The sequence below is a fragment of the Microcaecilia unicolor genome, chromosome 7, assembly GCF_901765095.1.
Source record: "Microcaecilia unicolor chromosome 7, aMicUni1.1, whole genome shotgun sequence".
Classification (NCBI taxonomy): domain Eukaryota; kingdom Metazoa; phylum Chordata; class Amphibia; order Gymnophiona; family Siphonopidae; genus Microcaecilia; species Microcaecilia unicolor.
The window spans coordinates 62756575-62782451 of NC_044037.1; the positions used below are offsets into that span (position 1 = coordinate 62756575).

The following is a 25877-nucleotide window of genomic DNA, read 5'->3' on the forward strand; positions in this document are numbered from 1 at the left end:
TACGCTGGATGGAGCTTCACTACCATATAAGGGAGTTTCTGGGTAGGGTAGGGCAGGGCAGGGCACTGCCATTTTAAGGCGGTGCTCACAGGAGGAGGGAGTGCTACTCCTTCCTTCTGCCTTTAATTATGGAGGGTTGGGGTTGTAGTTGGGGTTTGCTGGTGGCTAGGGGGGAAGGCTACAACTAGGGTCCTGCTGGAACACCATGTATGTTTTTGTTTGGGGGTAGGGGGGTCTGGAGGTCCACCAGACCTCCAGCTCCCCTGTTCGGTGTCCAGGGGGTGTCTAGGGGCCTGGGGATTGTTGGAAGGCATGGGGGATATACTAGGCCACCAGGGCAGGGAGGGCCTTAGCTATTGGGGGTGGGGGTCCATGGGTTTACCAGACCCCAAGGACTGAAAGTGACAGCCTGGGCTGCCTGGCTTGGGGGGGGAGGAAAAGAGAATTAATCCTAATGCCAGCTTCGAGCTGGCATAGAGTTATGGCAGTATTCCACTCGTATGATCATAGTGCAGTGCTCTGATCATATGAGCAGAATGTCACAGAATTCATATAAATATCATTTAAATGAGCTCTGTGGTATTCCCTGGCATACTCGTTGCTTACCGCACCAAACCCTGTGATCATTCTTCACTGGTAAATGCCGGCACTAGTTGCTTCTAGCACCTACATTTACCTTTGATCATCGGGGCCTAAAGGCTTTCTCCTAAATCATACTTCTAGCTGGTTAATTTGTTGGTAAAGCCCTGGCTGAGCTCCACTCTCTGCTTTCCTCACTGCAAATAGTCTGGCCTTTTCTTGAGTTCACCAGCAGCCTGTTCAACTAACCCCAGGTGTTTTATTACCTCCAACTGAGTTCTGAGCCCCTGTTGCTCTGCTATTGCATTTCACAGGCTGCTTGTCTTTGAGAGCTCACTTTCTGCCAGACTTTACTGCATGCTTGGGAGTTTCCGCCAATCCATGTACAATTTATGTGAACTCACTTTCTTCCAGGGCTCTGGCCTTGTTGTGGATCTTCCTCTATTGTTCAACCTTTGTAAACACAGTGGTAGGCTATCAGCTTTTAGAATTTGTCATACTAATCAACTTTTTTTTTTGATAGGCTTAATTGATACTCACAATCCAGGATCTTGCTTTGAAGCTCAGGTTCTCATTTGGAAGTCCCTTCATTTGGAAATTTAAAAAATGGCTGTGCCTGCATGCACTTCTTTTTCAGCCTTAGAAACTCATTTTGGAATAACCTGCCTTTGGAGATTTACTAGGAGCCGAGTTTGTTAACTGTTAGGAAGAAGGTTAAGATCTTCCTTTTTACCTGGCAGGTTTAGGAGGTCTTGTTAGGTGAGCACTGTTAAGGTCATTATTTAGAGGCTGTCCCCGGTCTCTTTTGGACTAGGTTGCATTCTGCTTTTTATTGCATTGTACTACTGTTTATTTTTGCTGTGCTTTGCGCTTCAATTTTGTTCACAAATTGGGATGAATATTGTTCCAGGAATCAGATTGTAAGATTCTGAAATAAATAAAGACAATGAACTAATAATAAAACTGTTTCAAAATGACTAGGATTCTGTGCTTTGTTTTGCCTATTTCTATTATAGGAATATACATCAAAATCATAGTCCTGCCATTGGAAAGCAAAGGAACAAAGAAGTTCAAAACGTGCCTAGACAAGCTAAAAATATAGGAGATAATTTTATAATGCCTTTTTGCCATTTGTAAAGCACATTTTACATACAGAAAAGTCTTGGATAAATTAGTGTAATTATATACACACATATACATAAGTATAGTGCTGATAAGATCCTATGTACCTATATGTGTGCTGTCCAATGAGTACAGTTTGGGCAAACTAGGGGCACAGCTGTGAGTTGCACTTGCAGAGATGGGAAGTTACCCACTTCCAGGCTGGAGATTTTTGGCCAGACATGGTTTTGAACTTACACCTCGATGCAGTGTGGAATTTGTACTGCCAGATATTGTCCACTGAAATCAGTGCTGCAAGTCCCATAATGCACTAGGTGGTCAGAAATCCAGAACTGTCCCAAATTCTCCAGCCTGGAACTGGGTAACTTGGAATCTCTGCATTTGTATATTATAAAATGCACGTAAGTTTACCCATATTTATACTTACCCAGAGCAGGGGGTGAATTTGCACACCATTAGAGCTGATTCTGGGTGCTTATTTTGTAAAGACACGTGTAGGCATCAATGCTAACCTTTATAAAATGAGAATAAAATAGGTGTCATTAAACACGTTTTATGTGTCCTGTATAAAATTGTCCTTGAGCTGTTCACTCACGATAATGGTTCTGATAAAAAAAAAAAACTGTTTGCAAATGTACAGTAGTTTGATTTTAGCATACAAGGCCCCAATTGCTTACTTTTTTAATATTTGAAAATAATAAAATATTGTGCATAGTGCTTTGCACACTAATGCCTATGTTTACTAAGTTGCACTACAAGTGCGTTAGTGGTTTAAACTCACGTTAATGGTTTACGCGCATTAAACACTAACGCACCCATAGAAATGTATAGGTGTGTTAGCATTTAACACACCTTAACGTTAAAGGTGCGTTAAAAATGTTAACACACCTTAGTAAACATACCCCTAAATTTTATTTAATATTTAAGAGCTACTGTGATTCAAAAACATAGAAAGCAGCTATTGACATGTAAACAAGCTACACATAAAATCTTCTCCCTAAAGAAGTGACTTCAATGTTCCTTGAGTCCTCCATGTTTGTACATCACAACCAAAATAATAAGGGCAATAAAATGGATGACTAACCATTTTAACAATCATTGGCACGTTGCACTGATGCCGGGGGCCCTGTTTACTGAAGTGAGGTAATATTTTGCACTTACTGTGTGACAGCTGCGAAGCCAATATGGTAAATGAAGTAAATGCAATGACAAATACTGTGGAACCGTTAGGTGCATCTATGCTTTCTCCATCAGTGACAGCAATCAGTAAGGGACTGATGATCAAAACTAACACCAGCGCTAAGAAGCAGTTAGTGATTTGCGTGCGTATTATTGTACACAGAATGCTCAAAGGACTGGAACATGTGCGCTAAACATGACCACAAATTGTATTGAAATATATTTAAATAGATGCAAATGAGGTCAATTAGTATTCCTTCAGAATGCTCAGAAGGCAACGTTGCAATGCCCAAAGCAAATGGTGGTCTATAATGCCAAAAACTTACCACCAGCTCAGGGGGAGCCTAGAGGGGTTTGGGGAGAGAATTTATTGTCAATTTATCACATTAAACTGCCAGTTCTTTCTTCTTTTGGAAACAGAAGGAAGCCCTGCTGCTTCTACTCGCTGATAATAAGAAACAAACATGTGTGTGAGTCTGAGCAAAAGTAAAAGCACACATCAGTGCCTATTTTTCTGTGTTTAAATATGAGCCTTTCAAAAGCTTAAATGTAAACACATTTTTGAAAAGCTTATATTTCAAGGCTCAGAAGAATGGAACTGATGTGTGCTTACACACATGGTTTTGTCTGGGCACGTGCACAAGAACCACCCTTATTACAAAACGTTTGTGTACATGCGCCAGATACATTCCTCCCCTTGCTTTCATAAGAGCATAAAAATAGCCATACTGAGTCAGACCAATGGTTCAGCTAGCTCAGGTATCCTGTTTCCAACAATGGCCTATCCAGGTCATAAGCACCTGGCAGAAACCCAAATAGTAGCAAGATTCCATGCTACCAATCCCGGGGCAAGTAGTGGCTTCCCCATGTCCAGAGTATTGACCTTTCCTCCAGGAACTTGTCCAAACCTTTTTTAATCCCCGGTTATCCTAACTGCTGTTACCATATCCTCCAGCAATGAGTTCCAGAGCTTAACTATTCATTAAGTGAAAAAATATGTAGTTCTATTTGTTTTAAAAGTATTTCCATATAACTTCATTGAGTGTCCCCTAGTCTTTGTACTTTTTAAAAGAGTAAAATATAAATTCACTTCTACTCATTCTACACCACTCAGGATTTTGTACACCGTTTCTTTTCCAAGCTGAATAGCCCTAACCTCATTAGCCTTAACCTCAGATGAACCTTTGAACCTTTTCTAATTCCGCTATGTCTTTTTTGAGATATGGAAACCAGAATTGAATACTCAAAAATCAAAAAATGCTGAAGAGCAAAAAATAGAAACTAAATCAAAAACTCACTCTGACAAATGGCTATTAACCTAGGACTTCATATGTTTAAATAAATTTAAATAAAATAAATCTCAAAAGCCTGGGTTGCCTATAACGATGGTCTTCTCCTTAACAAGCTGTCATCATGGACTTCAATGTGACCTCTAAAACCAACTGCAGTGCAAAACAACTCCCTAATGGAGAAAAAAAAAAAACACTGCAGCCAAAAAAACAGAGGGATATTTCTTAAAAATTACTAGGTTCACACCATAACTCTTAAACAATAACTACTGAAAAAGATAATCATCAATTGAAAACATGTGCACAGCAAAAATATAATCACTGAGGGGTCCTTTTACTAAGCCACGTAAGCGTCTACGTGCACCCAATGCACGCCAAAATGGAGTTACTGTCTGGTTACCGTGTGGCTCTTGTGGTAATTTCATTTTTGGCATGCGTCTGCTACGTGCATCTGGAAAATATTTGTTATTTTTGACCACGTGTAGCGGTCGCGCACCAAGTGGCGTTTGATCCGTGTAGGTTATCATTGCCCAGTTACCGCGTGAGTCTTTACCACTAGGTCAATGACTGGCAGTAAGGTCTCAAATCCAAAATGGACGTGCAGTAATTTTCATTTTGCCACACGTCCATTTTTGGCAAAAAATTTTAAAAGGCCTTTTTTACAGGCGTGCTGAAAAATAGATCATCACCCACCCAAAACCCATGCCTACACTACCGCAAGCCATTCTTCAGAGCGCCTTTGTAAAAGGACTCCTTAGCTTCTCCACCTGGGTGGTGACCCAACGTCTAACCTTCATCTGGGGTGAGCTCCAATCATATTAGCTGAAGCAACATGCCATTTCCTCAACAAAAGGACCCTTCTGTTCACTACTGCCTCAAGAGGAGTTAACTAGTGTAAATTTCCCCAAACCAAAAATCAGCCTGGCAGCTGTATTTTGGAGAAGTTGAAGTCGACATAATTGCTTTTTGCTTAGACCACAATATAACAACATTACAGTAATCGATTAATGGAAGAAGAGTAGTTTGTGCAATTATGTGAAATCCTGTAGAACTTAATGATGTTCGAATCACTCGGAGCTTTCTTAAACGAAAAAAAGAATTTACTTACTAAAGTATTGATCTGATTTTCATAAGTAAGCCTAGAATCCGAAATAATTCTTAATACTCTTGATTTAAAGTCAATCTTTAAAGATATATCTGACAATCAATGTATTGCCCATTTCCTACCCCATTCCAGGATATGCAGGTAGCACGTGAATTAGCATGCACCGTTACGCATCCATAGTAACTCTTACCACAACTGCACACTAACAGTTACTGTGTGCTACACACTGTAACTGCTTACCACACTTTAGTAAAAGGCTCTGTTGTGTATTATGTATCTCATGTTTGCAGTTTGAGCATAATTTATTCTAACTTGATAAACAAATGTGAACATGTCACAGTTTAATAGTAATAAAGTCTCATTTTCTTACATAATTGAATGTATTCTCATATATGTAGCTACTAATGTGGACATACAAGTCAACTGAAATAAAGAAAACATCCAATCAGATGCACTTATGGGACAATGAAGCATCACATTTACTTGATTTTCCCATGAATATATTATAATTAGATTTATGCTTAAAAGTGTAATGTCCCGAAACTGATGTTTGTATATAAGAATATAGACAAAATGAAAACGACCGGTAGCTGTCAGCCTCTCTGTGAAGGGCTCTAAACTTGATTAGCTCAAAGAGTTAGCTTTTTTATGTGTTAGTTTTCTAGGTTTTATTTCATCTATATTAGTGGTTTCCAAAACTGGCTTAGGGGGATTCCTAGGGCACTGTCTGCATTAAGGCAAAATTATATTATGCATATTCATTGCACATATTCTGAAAACACAACTGGCTGGAGATCACTCAGGATAGGTTTGGGGACCACTGATATAAATAAAATAAGGCCAAGAAAACTACCATGTAAAAAAAAATGCAGCTTTCTGAGCAAACCATAATAGTCCTGCAGTGCATAAAACCTCTCCATTCCTATTAGATACCTTATTCCAAAGTTCTAATCAACATTTACAGGGAGGACTAGAATTTCAAGCTTCCTTTTCTCCATAATCCATCGGGTGCTTTCTTGTCTCTGGGTAGAATCTAAGGGGTCCTTTTACAAAGGCGCGCTGAAAAGTGGCTTGCAGTAGTGTAGGCGCGGGTTTTGAACGCGCCTGTAAAAAGGCCTCTTTTATTTTTCTGAAAATGGACATGCAGCAAAATCAAAATTGCTGCGCGTCCATTTTGGGTCTCTGACCTTACCGCCAGCCATGGACCTAGTGGTAAAGAATTTGGGCGTTAAGGACCTACGCATGTTAGATGCCACTTGGCGTGAGTCCGAAAATAAAAAATATTTTTCAGACGTGCGTAGTGGACGCATGCCCAAAATGAAATTACCGCAAGAGCCATGCGGTAGTCGGGTGGTAAGTCCATTTTGGCGCACGTTAGGCGAATGTAGGCACCTACACAGCTTAGTAAAAGGGGCCCTAAATCAGGAATAGGCAACTTCATTCAGCAACTGCTGCGTCAGTTAGATTTTCAAAATTTATACACTAATATGTGTGGGATATGATTACATGTAATTCCTTCCTTGTATGCAAATGCATCTCATTTCTACTCATTCTAGATATCCTAAAAACTAGATATGTACACAGAAAGGTTTTTTGTTTGTTCAATCACCTGTACAGACTGGTTTTTCAGGACTGAATTATACACATCATTTTAGTTATTTGGGTCCATTAAACTCAAATGGGCAAGCACTTTTGCACTCTAATAGAGGAGTTTTCTTTCCATTAATAATAATACCTGTTTAAAGATTGGTAGCAGGCCTTGGATTCCTGGTTTAGCAGCACCCTACTCTCTACTTCAAAAAAAAAACTAAAGACACAACTCCACCACTCCTCTAGTCCTCAGAACCCAACCCACCTAAGAGGTTCAAGTGATAATGGGGTAAGAACAATCCCCACTCATTCCTTCCTGATTCCTGCTGCTGTCAAAATAATTAGTTTTCCACTTCTGTCCAATCATCACAATATCTAGCAAATACACAGTCCAATCTCCAACAATATATATTTCATTTTCATTTCCTTCTTTTCCTGATGGGGATCTTCAGAATATTATCAGCATCACCATTTGGGGGCAGCATCCCCTATATTAATGGCGTTGAACAGTTCTTCATTGATCCACCCGTAACATACAGTAATTTTATTTAAATATTTTAACTATTTTTCTTCTTTCTTTTTCTTCTTTTATCTAAAAATTACTTATTGCTTTTAAGATACGTGGAGGGGCATAATCGAACGCGAACGCCTATCTCCATGGGTGTCTATGTCCAAAAACGGGTACGTGAAGAGGTGGGACAGACTGTATTTTCGAAAAAATGGACGTTTTTCAGCTGGGTGTTTTTTTTTTTTTTTAGCGATAATGGAAACTAAAAACGCCCAGCTCAAAAACGTCCTAATCCAAGCCATTTGGTCGTGGGAGGGGCCACGATTCATAGTACACTCGCCCCCCTGACATGCCAGGACACCAACTGGGCACCCTAGAGGTCAGTGCGATGGACTTCAGACAACACTCCCACATGCATAGTTACCTTACCACGGGTGCTGAGCCCCCAACCCCCCTCCCCCAAAACCCACTACCCACAAATGTACAACACTACCTTAGCTCTTAGGGGTGAAGAGGGCACCTACATGTGGGTACAGTGGGTTTTGGAGGCCTCCCATTTACCAGCACAAGTGTTACAGGTAGGGGGGATGGGCCTGGGTCCACCTGGCTGAAGTGCACTGCGTTACCCACTAAATGTGCTCCAGGGACCTGCATACACGCAGGCCTCTAGGACTTGTTGCTGCTATATAACATTGGCACACCAGTTGACACCTGAAGACTAATTTCTCCGAAAACATCCTTTATTGGAATAAGCAGGTTTACTCACAGTTAACTGCAGATGAGAGGTTGTGCCCCACTGGCAACAAGTCTCGCTGGTACTGAGATTAGCAGTAGGGCAGAGCTGGCAGAATGGTGTACAATGCCCTCTTTCAGCCACATTCAAGGTAAGAACTAAGTTCTGTAACGTGGCTAACACGTGAAAGGGATCTACTACTGGCTTACAAAAATGGCCACTACCTCATGGACTACCGGAAACAAAACAGGGCACACTCTGACCCAGTAAGCAGGGGGAAAAGCACCATGGGAGTAGAGCCTACCAACTACCAACATCATGAGCATTTAACACAAGCTAGTGGAATCACGGAGCCCAATACCCTACACCCACCACAATGCATTGCTGATGTGATTCTGCAATGCGCATAACAGAAAAGGTGTCACACTCACCTTAGAGCCACATCAGAACCAGGGAAAGGCTGTCACAGGATAGAACACATTCTGTTGTCATAGAGGTGACATAGAGGTACGGCATTTGAGGCTGGCATACAGGCTGGAAAAAAAGGTTTTAAAGTGGGGTTTTTTTGGTGGGAGGGGGTTAGTGACCACTGGGGGAGTCCAGGGAGGTCATCCCCGATTCCCTCCAGAGGTCATCTGGTCAGTTGGGGCACTTTTTTGGGACTTGTTTGTGAAAAAAAAGGGTCCACAAAAAGTGACCCAAAATCGCGGTAAAAATGCCTTTTTTTTTCGATTATCAGCTAAAGACGCCCATCTCTCCTCGGCTGATAACCACACCCCAGTTCCGCCTTCACCACGCCTCCGACACGCCCCATCAACTTTACCCATTTCCGCAACGGATTGCAGTTGGAAATGCCCCAAATCGGTTTTCGATTATACCGATTTGGGTGCCCACGGTAGAAAGATGCCCATCTCCCGATTTGAGTCGCAATATAGGCGTTTTTCTCTTTCGATTATAAGCAGGATAGTAACGCTACTTAACTTTGGCAGTGATCTTTCAACCAGATCAAACCTCCGCCGACTTGGCCAGGTTTCGTGAGACTTCTTCAGGGAAGAGGTTTGCATCTCCAAACATGCTCTTGCATCTGTCAAAAAATTGATGCAAACCTCTTCCCTGAAGAAGTCTCACGAAACCTGTCCAAGTTGGTGGAGGTTTGATCTGGTTGAAAAATCGCTGCCAAAGTTAAGTAGCATTACTATCCTGCTTATAATCGAACGAGAAAAACACCCAAGTTCCGACCTAAATCGGGAGATGGACGTTTTATTTCACAAAAACGAATAACACGGTATAATCGAAAGCCAAACTTGGACGTTTTCAACTGCACTTCATCGCGGAAGCATACAAAGTTGACGGGGGCGTGTCGGAGGCGTGGTGAAGGCGGGACTGGGGCATGGTTATCACCCGAACAGAGATGGGCGACTTTCACCAATAATGGAAATAAAGTATGCGTTTGTAGCTAGAATTTAGGGCACTTTTCCTGGCCCCTTCTTTTTCACGAATAAGGCCCCAAAAAGTGCCCTAAATGACCAGATTACCACCAAAGGGAATCAGGGATGACCTCCCCTGACTCCCCCAGTGGTCACTAACCCCCTCCCACCACAAAGAATGATGTTTCACAACTTTTTATTTTCACCCTCAAATGTCATACCCACCTCCCTGGCAGCAGTATGCAGGTCCCTGGAGCAGTTGTTAGGGGGTGCAGTGGACTTCAGGCAGGTGGACCCAGGCCCATTCCCCCCTACCTGTTACAATTGTGCTGCTTAATGCTTAGTCGTCCAACCCCCACAAACCCACTGTACCCACATGTAGGTGCCCCCCTTCACCCCTTAGGGCTATAGTAATGGTGTAGACTTGTGGGCAGTGGGTTTTGAGGGGGATTTGGGGGGCTCAACACACAAGGGAAGGGTGCTATGCACCTGGGAGCTCTTTTACCTTTTTTTTTTGTTTTTGTAAAAGTGCCCCCTAGGGTGCCCGGTTGGTGTCCTGGCATGTGAGGGGGACCAGTGCACTACGAATCCTGGCCCCTCCCACGAACAAATGCCTTGGATTTATTCGTTTTTGAGCTGGGTGCTTTCATTTTCCATTATCGCTGAAAAGCAAAAACGCCCAGCTCACAAATTGTTGAATAAAACACGGACGTCTATTTTTTTCGAAAATACGGTTCGGTCCGCCCCTTCACGGACCCATTCTCGGAGATATGCCCCTCCATGTATCTTAAAAGCAATAAGTAATTTTTAGATAAAAGAAGAAAAAGAAAGAAGAAAAATAGTTAAGATATTTAAATAAAATTATTATATGTTACGGGTGGATCAATAAAGATCTGTTCAGCACCATTAATATAGGGGACACTGCCCCGAAATGGTGATGCTGATAATATTCTGAAGATCTCCGTCAGGAAAAGAAGGAAATGAAAATGAAATATATATTGTTGGAGATTGGACTGTGTATTTGCTAGATATTGTGATGATTGGACAGAAGTGGAAAACTAATTATTTTGACAGCAGCAGGAATCAGGAAGGAATGAGTGGGGATTGTTCTTACCCCAATATCACTTGAACCTCTTAGGTGGGTTGGGTTCTGAGGACTAGAGGAGTGGTGGAGTTGTGTCTTTAGTTTTTTTTTTTGAAGTAGAGAGTAGGGTGCTGCTAAACCAGGAATCCAAGGCCTGCTACCAATCTTTAAACAGGTATTATTATTAATGGAAAGAACCAGGCACACCCATTAAAGGGGGGCCGACCACAACCGGGCTGAAGGCCAGCAAAGACAGAAGTGTGGGGGAGGGTACAGGGAGGGCCTAGCTAGAGAGCAGAGGTAGTAGTGGGAGGGAAACAAGGGGTAGCAAGGGGAGGGGGCAGGAAAAAAGGGGAGGAGCAAGGGAGGAGGAGAGAGGAATTTGAACTGCACAGGAAGTCCTTTTGAATTTGGAAGCAGGAGAAGAGCAACCCTGGGCAGCAGCTCCTGAAATTTTTACAGGCACATGTTTTGTGTCTGCCCTGGGCAGAGCTTGTGCAGAGTACAGCCAAAGAAGCTCTTACAGCAGAGCACGATATTCCAGCAAATTGAGAACAAATTTTACGGTATGTAGACATTTAAAACTTTGTGCAAGGCATTTTAGCTTTCTCCTGCCGACCCCCATTTAGTTTTTCCAGGATGGCCGGCCATCTCGGGTTAGCTGCCTATCTCACGGCATTACGTGCACTAGGCTAGAGTCCCACATACGCTGCCCATGGCGCATGGCAGATGGGTTTGCCACAGCGCGGTTGCCATTTTTGGCCGGCCATGCAGTGCTCACAATCTGCAGTGCATAGCACGGCACTGAGGCACGACTAGGAAGACCTTGTGCACAGTACTGAACCGAGGCGCAAACTATCTCAGGGAGACGAAAACACCTTTAATGGTACGTCATTTTTGCTCTTCTCCTGCCTCAGCGGCACACCGCACGTTAAGATGCGGTGATGGCCGGCCACTAATAATTGGCCGACAGTTACGCACTCTACAGCAACGGACCTTCGAGCCCCGTTGTGGCTAGCCAGGCCGTGTTATCTAATTTGAAAAATAAATGCGGTATAAGCCGTCCATGCCATTACGGCGACGGACCTTAAGCCCCGTTATGGCCGGCCACACCAGATTTTCGATGTAATGCGGCAAAAATGAGTGCAGTATAAATCGCTCATGCTGTATAAGCCGCCCAGGCCACGCAGAGCTATACAAGCCCCATTGTGGTCTGCCACGCCGTGTTATCTAATTCGGTAAAATTTAGTGCGGTATAAGTTGCCCATGTTGTATAAGCTGCCCATGTCACGCAGCACTACGGCCATGCTGTGTTTTCTACTCGGTCAACTACGCTTCATCCTAAACGTTACTTACCGGCGCCATGTCTGTATGATTGGTCTGCCATGCGATATTTGAGATGCGGGTTTTTGCAGAAACGTCCACATTGCGATCCTCGCTAGTCAGGGTCTTCTCTTGCGGGCCACTTAGGGGGAGTCCCAAATTGGCGGGACATGCGCTTCGCTACGCGTTGTAATTGCCCGCCCATACAGTCGGCCATTAACTTACAGAGGCAAGTACGGCAGCGGTGAATTTCGATAGGGTGGCCATTTGCATGAGTGCCGATTGTAAAAACGGTGGCCACTTTCAATACACCGCCCATTCTGACTAGCAGTAAAATTTGGAAAAGGCAGCCAGTTTTATGGCGCTAAAATTCACTAGAATGGACATTCCAAATACAAATTTAACCGCAGCGGCCACCTTGGATACCGCACGCATTTGTGTCTTTGACACACGGCATAGGCTGGAACAATTGATATCATACCGTTTGGTGCCAGCATAGCGGGACACAGTACTTAGGGGCATCAGACAAACATATCGGTTACAGTACGCTACTCTCAGCTGCCGTTAGGACCAGGTCCACGGGGGGAAGGGTTGGTACAACAGTGTTAGTCCTAGAGGGCCATGTGCACTTAGCGGCCATTTTGACTAGAGCGGCCACGTGGACTAAAGCAGCTAATTTGAAAACGGTGGCCATTTTGATAGAAGGACCACCAGTCTTACTGATTTATCTGCCGGATTTACAGGGGCCTGGCCATTTTAATTTTAGCAGCCCATTTTGCATACGGCAGCCGTTTGCAGAGGTAGTAGTGGGAGGGAAACAAGGGGTAGCAAGGGGAGGGGGCAGGAAAAAAGGGGAGGAGCAAGGGAGGAGGAGAGAGGAATTTGAACTGCACAGGAAGTCCTTTTGAATTTGGAAGCAGGAGAAGAGCAACGCCCACCCGCCCACCCACTTGAGAGGCAAGATTTGTCGCAGCGAGGCGTTAGACTACAATGTTTACGCACAGCCAGCAATGGGTACACAGCAGCTTGACACATAACAGTTACAAGTTTGGGGTAACTACTGCTGCAGAAAGAGTTGTGTGGAAAATTATCAAGTTGATGCAAATGGTAGGCTTGCATGTGAGCAGCCTTGTTATAAGGAAACAACGTGTATACAGCTTGTCTCCTGGCTTGGGCGGCCGGGAGGCCTAGAACGTCATTTTGTAAATGTGGTAGGTGCCTCCTTCAACGGGAGACACCAAGTGACATCGGGTGCTTGGAAAACAGCACAGGGGGCCACAGGGGCTTGGTACGGCTTGGCCTGTGGCCCAGAATATGCAACTACGTGTAGAAGCTGTGTACCCGGGTAGAAATGCATGCTGGCATAATGATTAGTAGAAGATGTAATGTAATTTGTTTAAGTTGTAACAATTTTGATGTTCCTGGCTGCGGCCAAAATAAATCCAATTCTATCGAAGATATGGCTTGTAGTGTGGTATTGAAGGGGGCGGGGGTTGATACGTCTGAGTGTGTGCCGAATGCCCGAGTTGAGAAAACTCCTCTATTAGAGTGCAAAAGTGCTTGCCCATTTGAGTTTAATGGACCCAAATAACTAAAATGATGTGTATAATTCAGTCCTGAAAAACCAGTCTGTACAGGTGATTGAAGGTGGAGGTTGGACTGTGTATTTGCTAGATATTGTGATGATTGGGACAGAAGTGGAAAACTTGTGATTGAAGTCCCCACATCAGTAAGAATTGGTCTTCTTAATTAGATTGGGCTGTCAAAATAATAGCACTTCACCCTAGTGATAGTGTTGCTAGAGGGCAGGCTACAAAATAATTAAGCTTCTGGATGTTATTAAAGGGCAGGATTGCAACTGTGTAGGTTTTTGTAAAATGTATGTCCTCAGCTGAGGATGGACGGAAAAGGGGAGTTATGGTACAGCTAGACCATTAGGAACTCGGGGTCCCCCTGTGGGGGATCTGGTAGAACTTTTTAAAGATAATTCTACCCTGAGTCAGGATAAATAAATATGTCTTTGTGTGCTGCCGGACCTCCAGAGACCTCTCAAGGGAGAGGAGGGAGATCCACATTGCCTCTAATATGGACCATGAAGGCCCTTGAAGTCCTGCCACAAGAAAATTTGTCTAATTATTATTATTATTATTATTATTATTTTGCATTTTGCTGTAGCCAGGATTGTGTGATGTTCCAACCTGTGGTAGTGTGTGAAAAATTGCTTGCACGATTTTATTATAAGAAGCAGACGGCCCAGTAGTAAAGTTTCTCACATTTATTTGTTATGGAGTTCATTTGCAATTGCATGACAAACTTACATGAAGACAGAAGTTATTAACCTGTAGAAAATCTAGTGGGTTATTAGATTGGCATCCAGATATATAAAAGCAATGTAACCGGATAATAGGAAAATATAATAAGAAATAAATATGGAAAGCATAGATATGGTGAAGTATTTATCCATATAATTTTATATTTAATATAAACTGTTAAACCTGACTGTGTCGTACTATTGAAAGCAAGAGAATGAGAAAAATCTCTTAACACCGAAAGCACTTGAAATTTAATATTGATATCATATTTCTACAAAGTTGCAAAGAGAAATAATCAATGAATCATTGAAACTGTGTAATAGAACAAGTGCCACTATTAATAAAATAGGGCTTGTAATGTAAAATATTTTACTGCATTGTAACAAATGCAGCTATTATAAGCACTGTTAAAATATATGCCATTAAAATACCTGAACTTTTAGGGCAATTTCAAAAACTGGTCAGGTAACGTGTAGGTCAGTGATTACGGAACACATAGGCAAATGGGACCAAAACAGCATGGGTTCAGCCAAAGGAAGTCTTGCCTCACCAATTTGCTTCATTTTTTTTGAAGGCATGAATAAACAAGTGGATAAAGGTGAGATGGTTGATGCAGTGTATCTAGATTTTCATAAAGCTTTTGAAGTTCCTCATGCGAGACTCCTGAGAAATTAAAGAGTGATGGGGTAGGAGGCAAGGTTCTGATGTGGATTAGGAATTGGTTATTGGACAGAAAACAAAGGGTAGGGTTAAATGTTCATTTCTCTCAGTGGAGGAGGGTGAACAGTGGAGTGCCGCAGAGATCAGTACTGGAACCGGTGCTTTTTATCATATTTATAAATGATCTGGAAATCAGAGCAACGAGTGAGGTGATTAAATTTGCAGATGACAAAAAACTATTCAAGGTTGTTAAAACACGTGCGGACTGTGAAATATTGCAGGAAGACCTTAGGAATTTGAGGGGCCCTTTTACTAAGCCGCGTAAGCATCTACGCGTACCCATGTGCCAAAATGGAGTTCCTGCGCAGCTACCGCATGGCTCTTGCAGTATTTTCATTTTTGGGATGTGTCCAATAAATAATTTTTATTTTCAGATGCGTATATTGGGCACATGCCAAGTGGCATTTGATGCACGTACGTCATTACTGCCTGGTTACTGCATGAGACTTTACCACTAGGTCAATGGCTGGTGGTAAGATCTCAGACCCAAAATGGACGCACGGCGATTTTCATTTTGACGCACTTCCATTTTCGTCAAAAAAAAATTTAAAGGCATTTTTTTGCAGGTGTGTTGAAAAATGATTCTGCACACGCCCAAAATACATGTCTACATTACCACAGGCCATTTTTCAGCGCACCTGAATCAAATTAAACTTAATGTGGAGAAATGCAAGGTGATGCACATTGGAAAGAATAATCCAAATCATAGTTACCTGATGCTAGGGTCCACCTTGGGGGTCAGTGCTCAAGAAAATGATCTGGATGTGATTGTAGATAATACACTGAAATCTTCTCTTCAGTGTGCGGCAGCGGCCATAAAAGCAAACAAGATGCTAGGAATTATCAGGAAAGGGATGGTGAATAAGACTGAAAATACTTTAATGCCTCTGTATCGCTCCATGGTGCGACCTCACCTTGAGTACTATGTTTAGTTCTGGTCATCGTATCTTAAAAAAGATATAGTGGAATTAGAATAGGTTCAAAAAAGAGCAACCAAAATTATAAACGGGATGGAACTCTTCTAGTATGAGGAAAGACTAAAGAGGTTAGGGTTCTTCAGCTTGGAAAAGAGACGCATGATGGAAGATATGATTGAGGCCTACAAAATCTTGAGTGGTGTAGAACGAGTAGAAGTAAATCGATTTTTTACTTGTTCTAAAAGTACAAAGACTAGGGGACACACAAGGAAGTTACATAAAAATATTTTTAAAACAAATAGGAGGAAATATTTTTTCATTTAATGAACAGTTAAGCTCTGGAATTCTTTGCTGGAGGATATGGTAACAGCGGTTAGCATATCTGGGGTTAAAAAAGGTTTGGACAAGTTCCTGGAGGAAAAGTCCATAGTTTGCTATTGAGACAGACATGGGGAAGCAACTGTTTGCCCTGGGATTTGTAATTCCATTTTTTTTTTGCATGTCCGATAATTGTCAGTGTATGCACATTAATAGTCACCACATCAAGGTAAGATGCTCCAAAGTAAACCTTTATTAAGACCCAACATAGTACAGCACGTTTTATAAAGCACTTGTCAAGATATTTAAATGCTCCATTTATCGATACGAAATTGAGCACTCATCGATTGATTTGACTCCTGAGGAAGGCGTGTTAGCCGAAACAAGGACCGTGTTGGGTCTTAATAAAGGTTTACTTTGGAGCATTTTACCTTGATGTGGTGACTGATCACTTGATATTGGGTCCTTTCCACCCAATTTTTATTGTGTTCCGTTCCTGTGGAAAATGTGAACCCCATCTGTTTGTTTGAGTGTATGCACATTGACACTTACCACCAAGTTAGCGCGTGAGACCTTACCGCCAAGTCAATGGATGGCGGTAAGGTCTCAGGTTGCAAGTGGACGAACGCTTGTTTTAATTTTGCCACACGTCCATTTTCAGCCACAAAAAAGAAACGCCTTTTTTAGAGGCATGCTGAAAAATGGACCAGCGCATGTCCAAAACACACACCTACACCACTGCAGGCCATTTTTTGGCACGCCTTAGTAAAAGGGCCCCTTAGTCAGACATTATAGAGCGTTTTCTAAAATACATGCAGGAATGCCAGTGTCATGGTGGGAGTAACTACTTACAATTGCCAATGTCTAAAGCATAAATGGAGGCAACAGGGCAACATATACATCTATGCTAAGTCGCATAGTTGAAAAGAGGACCTGGTCATGGGCGGGATGTGTGTGTGTTTCTAAAATCCATGCATGTTGTTATACTGTAGAATACAACCACTCTGCACCCAATTTAGGCATCGGGATTTATGCCAAGTAAAACATAGTGTAAATGGCCATGACTAAATTTGGTTGTGTGGAGAAGCACTTGGCATATTCTATATACCTTGCAGAAATTTAAAGCTATTCTATAAAATATAGGCATACATTTTTCCACACAGAATTTTCAGGTGTCATATATGGAATCTAGCCCTACATGCAGATACTTTCTCTGTCCCTAATGGGCTCACAATCTAAGGTTTTTTTTTTTTTGTTCCTGGGGCAGTGGAGGGTTAAAAGGTCCTTTTACTAAGGCATGCTGAAAAATGGCCTATGCTAGTGTAGGTGAATATTTTGGACGCGAACAGGTCCATTGTTCAGCTAGCCTGCAAAAAAGGCCTCTTTTTTTGGCCAAAAATGGGCATGCAGCCAAATAAAAATTGGAGCATGTCCATTTTGGGCCTGAGACCTTACCGCCACCCATTGACTTAGTGGTAAGGTCTCACGCATTAACCGGGCATGCGTACACTGCCAATTACAGCCCAAGCGCCACGTGGTAGAAAGTAAAACATATTTTCTGCCGTGCATATCCAACATGTGTAAAAAATGCAATTACCACCCAGGGCATATGGTAGCTAGGCAGTAGTTCCAAATTGATGCCTGTTGGACGCACGTAGGCACCTACGCACCTTGCAGGCAGATGATCAAAAGCCCCACACTGTTCCAAACAGTGCTCTAAAATAGCACTGGAACAGTGCAGGGCGCTATTAGACCTATGATCAGAGATAATACATGCAAATGTAAGCAGCACAATTATCTCTGATCATGGGGTAGAAGTGCGGGTGAATTGTGCCGAGCATGCACTCAGCACAATCCTCCCGTACTTGTTTGACAGGTCTAGGCTGTCAAAAGCCCAAACCTGTCAAACACAAGGGCTGGAGGTACATGGGACCACCAGGCCCTGACTATCCCTGCCCCGAGCAATGGGGGCTGGAGGTAAGGCGGACCTCCAGTCCCCTCGACGATCCCACCCCACCCCAGGTTCTGGGAGGGCTGGAGATCCGGTGGGCCTCCAGCCCCCCCAAACCTCCAAAATATGCAAAATTAGATCTTTAAGTCTGTCCTCATACACTTTGTGATGAAGACTACTGACCATTTTAGTAGCCAATCTCTGGACTGACTCCATCCTATTTATATCTCACCATAGACTTACACATGGGTATTATCACCTTTGTTTTCCCTGCTGGCTCTTCTATTAGACTTAAAATAGTCTGAGGTGTAGGTTTCTTTCGAGGCAAAGGGTCAAGATGGCGACGTGAACGGTTGTGAGGCTCAGTAGCTCCCGAGAATCAACATCGTTCCTGGCAGAGGTTCACTTACCCGACTTTGCGATGGGTAAGAGAAAGGGGAAGACGGCGGTTTCTTCCTCCGTAATACCGCCTCAGTTACCCACCTCTCGCCAGTTGACAATGGAGAACTTTGGAGTTCGAGCCTTGGGTGAGCGGGCGTTCACTTCGGCAGACTCGGCCATTTTGGGCCTTGAGTGCAGCATAGAAGGAGCGTCGTTAAGCCCTCCTTCTAACACTGTTCCTCCGCGACCTGGAGACGATTTGCTGACCATGGGTTCACAGCCACCCGAGAATGGAAAACCGGTGTTGGCTGTGGAAGGAGGACCTATGGGCACCTCGACCCCGGGGAAAGAAACATCTATGCTGGATATTGTTCCACCTACCCGGGAGATCGTGGCAGTGAGTACCGGAGGAATTATAAGACCTACAGTGGTGTCGTTAGACACACTATGGGACGCCATACAAGGTGTGAATAATACTTTATTATTAATGAATGCCTCAATTAAAGGTGAAATATGTGAGATAAAAAAGTCTAATAAGGATTTATCTGAACAATTTCAAGAACAGAATGTGAAAATTACTAAAATATCAGGAGAAGTTGAAGAACTAAAAAGCTTAACTATGAATTTGATTAAAGAGAGAGAAATCCAAGAAAGAAAATTGGAATATCTTGAAAATAATGGACGCAGGAACAATTTAAGATTCCTGAATTTTCCCAAATCGCCTCTTATTTCCTCTCTGGACATGCTCAAGAAATACTTTTGCGATGTACTGGAAATACCCGTTGAGGGATATCCCCCCATAACGAGGGCCCAGTACATAACTGGTATAATCAAGGCATCTAAAGAATCTCAACCTGCGCCTAAGTCTGATTTAAATTTGACCGAATTCTTGGAGAGTTCTCTTGAATTAATAACTGAAAGAACAACATTACTAGTCACCTTCGCTCTTGAACCAGATAGAAACAACATTTTTCGCTTATATTTTCGCCATATTAATGATTTTTTCTTGGGACAAAAGATACAGGTTTTTCCTGATATGGCGCGTATTACACAAAAAAGGAGAAAAGAATTCTTGATGTATAAATCAAGAATCCTTAAACTAGGTGGAACTTTTATTTTGAAATTTCCATGTAAATGTTATGTCTCCTTGGCAAAAGTGAATTTTGTGTTTTTTACACCCAAGAAATTATTGGAGTTAATTGAATTAAAAGAAAAAGATGTTTCACCTGTAGAAACTCCCATAGTTAATGCTGATTAACGCCGGCTGTGACCATCCGTTTATCCCTTCCGTCAGTAATAGTTATACTATGTTAATATATTACTTAGCAGAAATTTCTTAGTATCTTGATCCATTACCTTTTATTGTGGACAAATTATATATGTTTAAGTCTAATATATCAGTTTGATATAATGTATTATGTAGCTGTTATAATTTCTGATATTTCCAATACATTTATGTTGGTGGATATAAATGTAAAAATTTAATAAATAAAATTATAAAAAAAAAAATAAAAAAAAAAAATAGTCTGAGGTGTATTCTCTCTCCCCCTCCCTCACCCGTCTCCTTTTCTCTTTATTTAAAATACTTTTTTTGTGATATCCATGTTTATTATTGTTTTGTGAACTCCTCATCACTAAAATTCTGGTATTCATAAGGGTGTTCATATATGTTTATAGGGCATCCAAGTTTTTTTTTTAAATTTAATTATTTAATTTCACTTGGTTAATCAAAATATAAATCTGGAAAAGAGAAATAAACAGTACTTTGTGGCTATACAATTCAAATCTAATAGTAAATGCTTGCAACAACAGTGACAAGCCGGCACACATATTGAATAGAAAATGATTTTAAAAGTTTTTTTATTGATATTCCTGTCAAATTGTTGTATCAATACATGATTTTTGTATTTTGATTAAAATAGACCATTTAGTTAAGAAGTGTCTATTGTATTTCCCTTTATTAAATGGACAAAAGCTTTTAATAGATTATAAAGTACACAAGAAATAATAAATGGATTTGTTCTTTTTTATGCCTGTGAGGGAAATACTTGATGCATCTATCTTCTTGTTTCTTTTTCTTTTTTATTTTATTCGTATGAGCATTGTGACTATAAATTCTGTGGACTGTGACATCCAGATAATAAAAATAAAAATTTTAGGGGCATATTTATCAATGTGGGCTACCATTAAAACATGTTATTTTAGCACAGGTCCCATTTTGTGCAATAGAACATAGGGCCCTGTTTACTACGCAATGCTGTAGGTGCACTAGCATTTTTAACGCACGTTCATGTTAGAGACACTCGTATATTCCTATGGGTGTCTCTAGCATTAGTGCTTGCAAATTTTTAGCACATGCTAAAAATGTTTGCACGCCTTAGTAAACATGGCCCTTAGTTACTAATAACTGGAGTTAACAGTAAAGTAACGGTAACCCACATTCATAACTTCCCCCCTTAGGGGTAAATTCCTAAAAGGGTGCCAAAATTTAGGTACCAAAATGATGCACGCTAAACAAAGACCAAAGGCCCATCAAGCCCAGCATCCTGTCCCCGATAGCGGCCAATCCAGGTCAAGGGCACCTGGCAAGCTTCCCAAACGTACAAACATTCTATACATGTTATTCTCGAAATTGTGGATTTTGCCAAGTCCATTTAGTAGCGGTCTATGGACTTGTCCTTTAGGAAACCATCCAAACCCTTTTTAAACTCTGCCAAGCTAACCGCCTTCACCACATTCTCCGGCAACGAATTCCAGAGTTTAATCACGCGTTGAGTGAAGAAAAATTTTCTCCTATTTGTTTTAAATGTACTACACTGTAGTTTCATCACATGCCCCCTAGTCCTACTATTTTTGGAAAGCATGAACAGACGCTTCACATCCACCTGATCCACTCCACTCATTATTTTATATACCCTCTATCATGTCTCCCCTCAGCCGTTGCTTCTCCAAGCTGAAAAGCCCTAGCCTCTTTAGTCTTTCTTCATAGGGAAGTCGTCCCATCCCCGCTATCATTTTCATTGCCCTTCGCTGCACCTTTTCCAATTCCACTATATCTTTCTTGAGATGCGGCGACCAGAATTGGACACAATACTCAAGGTGCGGTCGCACCATGGAATGATACAACAGCATTATAACATCCTCACACCTGTTTTCTATATATATATATAATATATGCAAAGAAGCATTTAGCCATCTCAATAGCTGGCTAAATGCTCATGCCTAACTGTAGGCAGTTACATGAAAGATAATATTTTATAACCCAAATTTAGATGTACTTTATAGAATATGCCTGCATGTATTTTTGGCACCAATTTCTTAGGTGTGATATATAGAATCTAGCCCTAGATAGCAGATTGGCTCCCTCATACCATGAGATGACAACTAGGAGCCATGGTGGTCATTTTGGATGCCAGAACAGTCTTGAATAGCAACAGAAGGACTCAACTGATGCCAAGGTATCACTGGACCACCAGATAGACCCCTGGTAGGTCCTATGAGAGATCAGGGTAGGGTAGGGTTACCATCCAGCTTATAATTCAAAAAGAAAAATGCCTATATTGCGACCCAAATCGGGAGATAGACGTTTATCTCACAAAAACGAATAAAGCGGTATAATCGAAAGCCGAATTTGGACGTTTTCAACTGCACTCCGTCGCGGATGCGGAGAAAGTTGATGGGGGCGCGTCAAAGGCGTGGTGAAGGCGGAACTGGGGCGTGGTTATCGGGCGATCAGAAATGGGCACCTTTCGCCGATAATGGAAGAAAAATATGCGTTTTTAGCGAGAATTTAGGGCACTTTTCCTGGACCCTGTTTTTCCACGAATAAGGCCCCAAAAAGTGCCCTAAATGACCAGATGACCACTGGAGGGAATCGGGGGATGACCTCCCCTGACTCCCCCAGTGGTCACAAACCCCCTCCCACCACAAAATATGCCGTTTCACAACTTTTTATTCTCACCCTCAAATGTCATACCCACCTCCCTGGCAGCAGTATGCAGGTCACTGAAGCAGTTATTAGGGGGTGCAGTGGACTTCAGGCAGGTGGACCCAGGCCCATCCCCCCCCACCTGTTACACTTGTGCTGGTAAATGGGAGCCCTCCAAACAGCCCCCCAAACCCACTGTACCCACATGTAGGTGCCACCCTTCACCCCTTAGGGCTATAGTAATGGTGTAGACTTGTGGGCGGTGGGTTTTGAGGGGGATTTGGGGGGCTCAACACCCAAGGGAAGGGTGCTATGCATCTGGGAGCTCTTTTACCTTTTTTTTTGTTTTTGTAAAAGTGCCCCGTAGGGTGCCCGGTTGGTGTCCTGGCATGTGAGGGGGACCAGTGCACTACGACTCCTGGCCCCTCCCACGAACAAATGCCTTGGATTTATTCGTTTTTGAGCTGGGTGCTTTCATTTTCCATTATCACTGAAAAACAAAAACGCCCAGCTCACAAATTGTCGAATAATACATGGACATCTATTTTTTTTGAAAATATGGTTCGGTCCGCCCCTTCACGGACCCGTTCTCGGAGATAAACGCCCATGGAGATAGACATTTTTGTTCAATTATGCCCCTCCATATGGCTCCAGAAAAAGGAGGACAGATTGAGCCAGCCTGGGTTTTTCTTCCATTGCTTTCAGTTCTGATATTCAGCCCTAAACTGACCATGTTAACTGCATAAATACGACCACATAAATTTCAGTCCTCTCTTTGGCTATTTTTTAACAAAGCTGCGCTAGTGGCTGCCACGCTGCAATTCCGTGTCAGCATTACTAGAACAACAAGCACTATGCAGTAACACAAAGCTAGTTATTATTTATTATTTAGATTTTGCTCACACCTTTTTCAGTAGTAGCTCAAGGTGAGTTACATTGAGGTACTCTGGATATTTCTCTGTCCCAGGAGGGCTGACAATCTAAGTTTGTACCTGAGGCAATGGAGGGTTAAGTGACTTGCCCAAGATCACAAGGAGCAGCAGTGGGATTTGAACTGGCCACCTCTGGATTACAAGACCAGTGCTCTAACCACTAGGCCACTCCCCTTTTACCAAGCTGTAACAAAAGTGGGCTGGCGCTGGCATTGGCGCGTGTTTTACAAGCGTGCCGAGGCCTCCGTTTACTACTACTACTTAACATTTCAAGAGCGCTACTAGGGTTACGCAGCGCTGTACAGATTAACAAAAAGGACAGTCCCTGCTCTAAGGAGCTTACAATACCATGTGGCCATTTCGGGTAGGGGAGCCCTTACCGCCACCCATTGAGGTGGCGGTAAGGGCTCTCGCATTAACCCAGTGACAAACGGGCACCGCGCATCACTGCCCGATTACCGCTGGGTACATTCCAATGCTAGAAAAATAAATACATTTTTGTAGCACCGGAAATGACGGTGCACTACTACTACTACTTAACATTTCTAAAGCGCTACTAGGGTTACACAGCGCTGTACAATTTAACATAGAAGGACAGTCCCTGCTCAAAGAGCACTAGGGGTGTGTAGTACTGCCGGGCTGCAGCAGTAGCCTGGTGGTACTTCCTGTATAGCAAGTGGTAAGCCCACATTGGGCTTACTGCTGTTAAGAAGCCTTAAGTTCTGAATACTGCTATGCATTAACTGGCCCCAAAACCCCTGAAATTTAATGCTGGTGTCTGGATATGGCCTAGTATTGAATTTTCAGTGTTAACGCCTGCAGTGGTCAACAAAATACTGATTCCCACTAGCCCATTGTGTCAATAAGCACTTAAATTATATGGGAGTAAATTCTGTAAATGACACCTAAAAATCAGTGCCAAGAAAACCTGCTTAAACAGTGTTAAGAGTGGAGGAGTAGCCTAGTGGTTAATGCAGTGGACTTTGATCTTGGGGAACTGAGTTCAATTTCCACTGCAGCTCTTTGTGATTCTGGGTAAGTCACTTAACCCTCCATTGCCCCTGGTACAAAATAAGTACCTGAATATATGTGTACCGATTTGATTGCAAAAACCTGCAAAAAGACAGATGTATAAGTACATCTGGGCAGTATATCAAGTCCCATTTCCCTTTCCTCTAAAGTTTGGCATAGTTTATAGAATACACATGTATGTAGAGAGTTGCACATAAATTTAGGTGCAGCCATTCGCACCAATGAAAGATGTGGTGGAAATGCCCGTACCTAAATTTACGTATGGAGCACCATTATTCTGTAATTACATGCATAACTTGAAGCCATGCCCTCATTCTTCCACAAAACACCCATGTCCCTCACATTTCCATGCCCCCTTTTTTGGAAATGCATAAATTTTAGACGCGAATCCTACACCTAAATTTACACACATTGGTCCCAATTACATCTAAGTATTGCCAATAATTGCTTGTTAAAAAGCCAATTATTGGTACTAATTGACTTGTTATTGAATTAAATTGTGCTCACAAATCGGAAACGTGTCAATATTTACATGCACAATTTTTGGTGTCCGTTACAGAATCAGGGTGTTAGTTTATATTTTAGTGGTGGAAGTACATCTGGGCAGATCCTGGGTGGGATTCCTTCTTATATGTCTATCTAATCCAATACTATAAATTACACACACATCCCCAATATTTAGGTGTGAACATAGCTGGTGTTAGTGCTCATGTCTAAATTCTGGGTGTGTATTTCATCTGTTATGCTAATATTCTGTAAAGGAAAATTAGGCACCTAGAGGCCCTTTTACTAAGCCACGTAGGCGCCTACGCGCGTCCAACGCACATCAGTTTGGAGTTACTGCCTGGCCACCGCGTGACCCAGTTGGCAATTTTGTTATTTACGTGCATCTGCTATGTGTGCCGGAAAATAATTTTTATTTTCCTGTGCACGGCGGAAACTGGGTGTCAATGGGTGGCGGTAAGGTCTGAGACCCAAAATGGACGCGAGCCAAATTTTATTTTAAAGGGCCTTTTTTACAGGTATGCTGAAAAATGGATCTTCGTGCGCCCAAAACACGTGCCTACACTAGCGGAGACCATTTTTCAGCACACCTTAGTAAAAGGACCCCCTATTTTCCTTCATAGAAGAGGCTTTTACCAGGTGCCCTGATGCCTCCAATACACACAGAAATGTTTCCTTAGTAAGAAGAGTCATTCTGGGGAGAGGAAGGGGTGAACTAGGGTAGTGCTTGCACTTATATGCACACTTTTGGAAGAAGTATAAAAAATAGACTTCAAATATACTGTATAATGCACTATACAATTTACACTTCTGTCTCTACTTTCCGTGTTTATCTTTCCTATAATTAAAAAAATAACTTTGATAATTGTATAAATTGTTTACTAGTATTAGAATATTAACCACATTCATTATAGAATATACATAAAATAGAAGCAGTTAATCT

The 25877-nt window shown here is 42.2% G+C and overlaps 1 protein-coding gene and 1 long non-coding RNA gene across 2 annotated transcripts in view; one reads left to right on the plus strand and one right to left on the minus strand.

Annotated features, from left to right (window-relative positions):
* Positions 1-1447, plus strand: part of PCDH11X (protocadherin 11 X-linked) — a 508571-nt gene extending 507124 nt beyond the window's left edge. The window contains exon 5 of the mRNA XM_030209066.1: positions 1103-1447. Within this exon, the coding sequence (XP_030064926.1) occupies positions 1103-1108 (6 nt within the window). The 3' untranslated portion in view covers positions 1109-1447. The remainder of the gene's footprint in view (positions 1-1102) is intronic.
* LOC115473892 lies at positions 110-25196 on the minus strand. Its single transcript, XR_003942772.1, has 3 exons — positions 25121-25196; positions 7062-7064; positions 110-120 (listed from the first exon to the last, which is right to left on the minus strand). It is a non-coding gene; the product is annotated as an uncharacterized LOC115473892 (long non-coding RNA).
* Between the last annotated feature and the right edge of the window lie 681 nt (positions 25197-25877).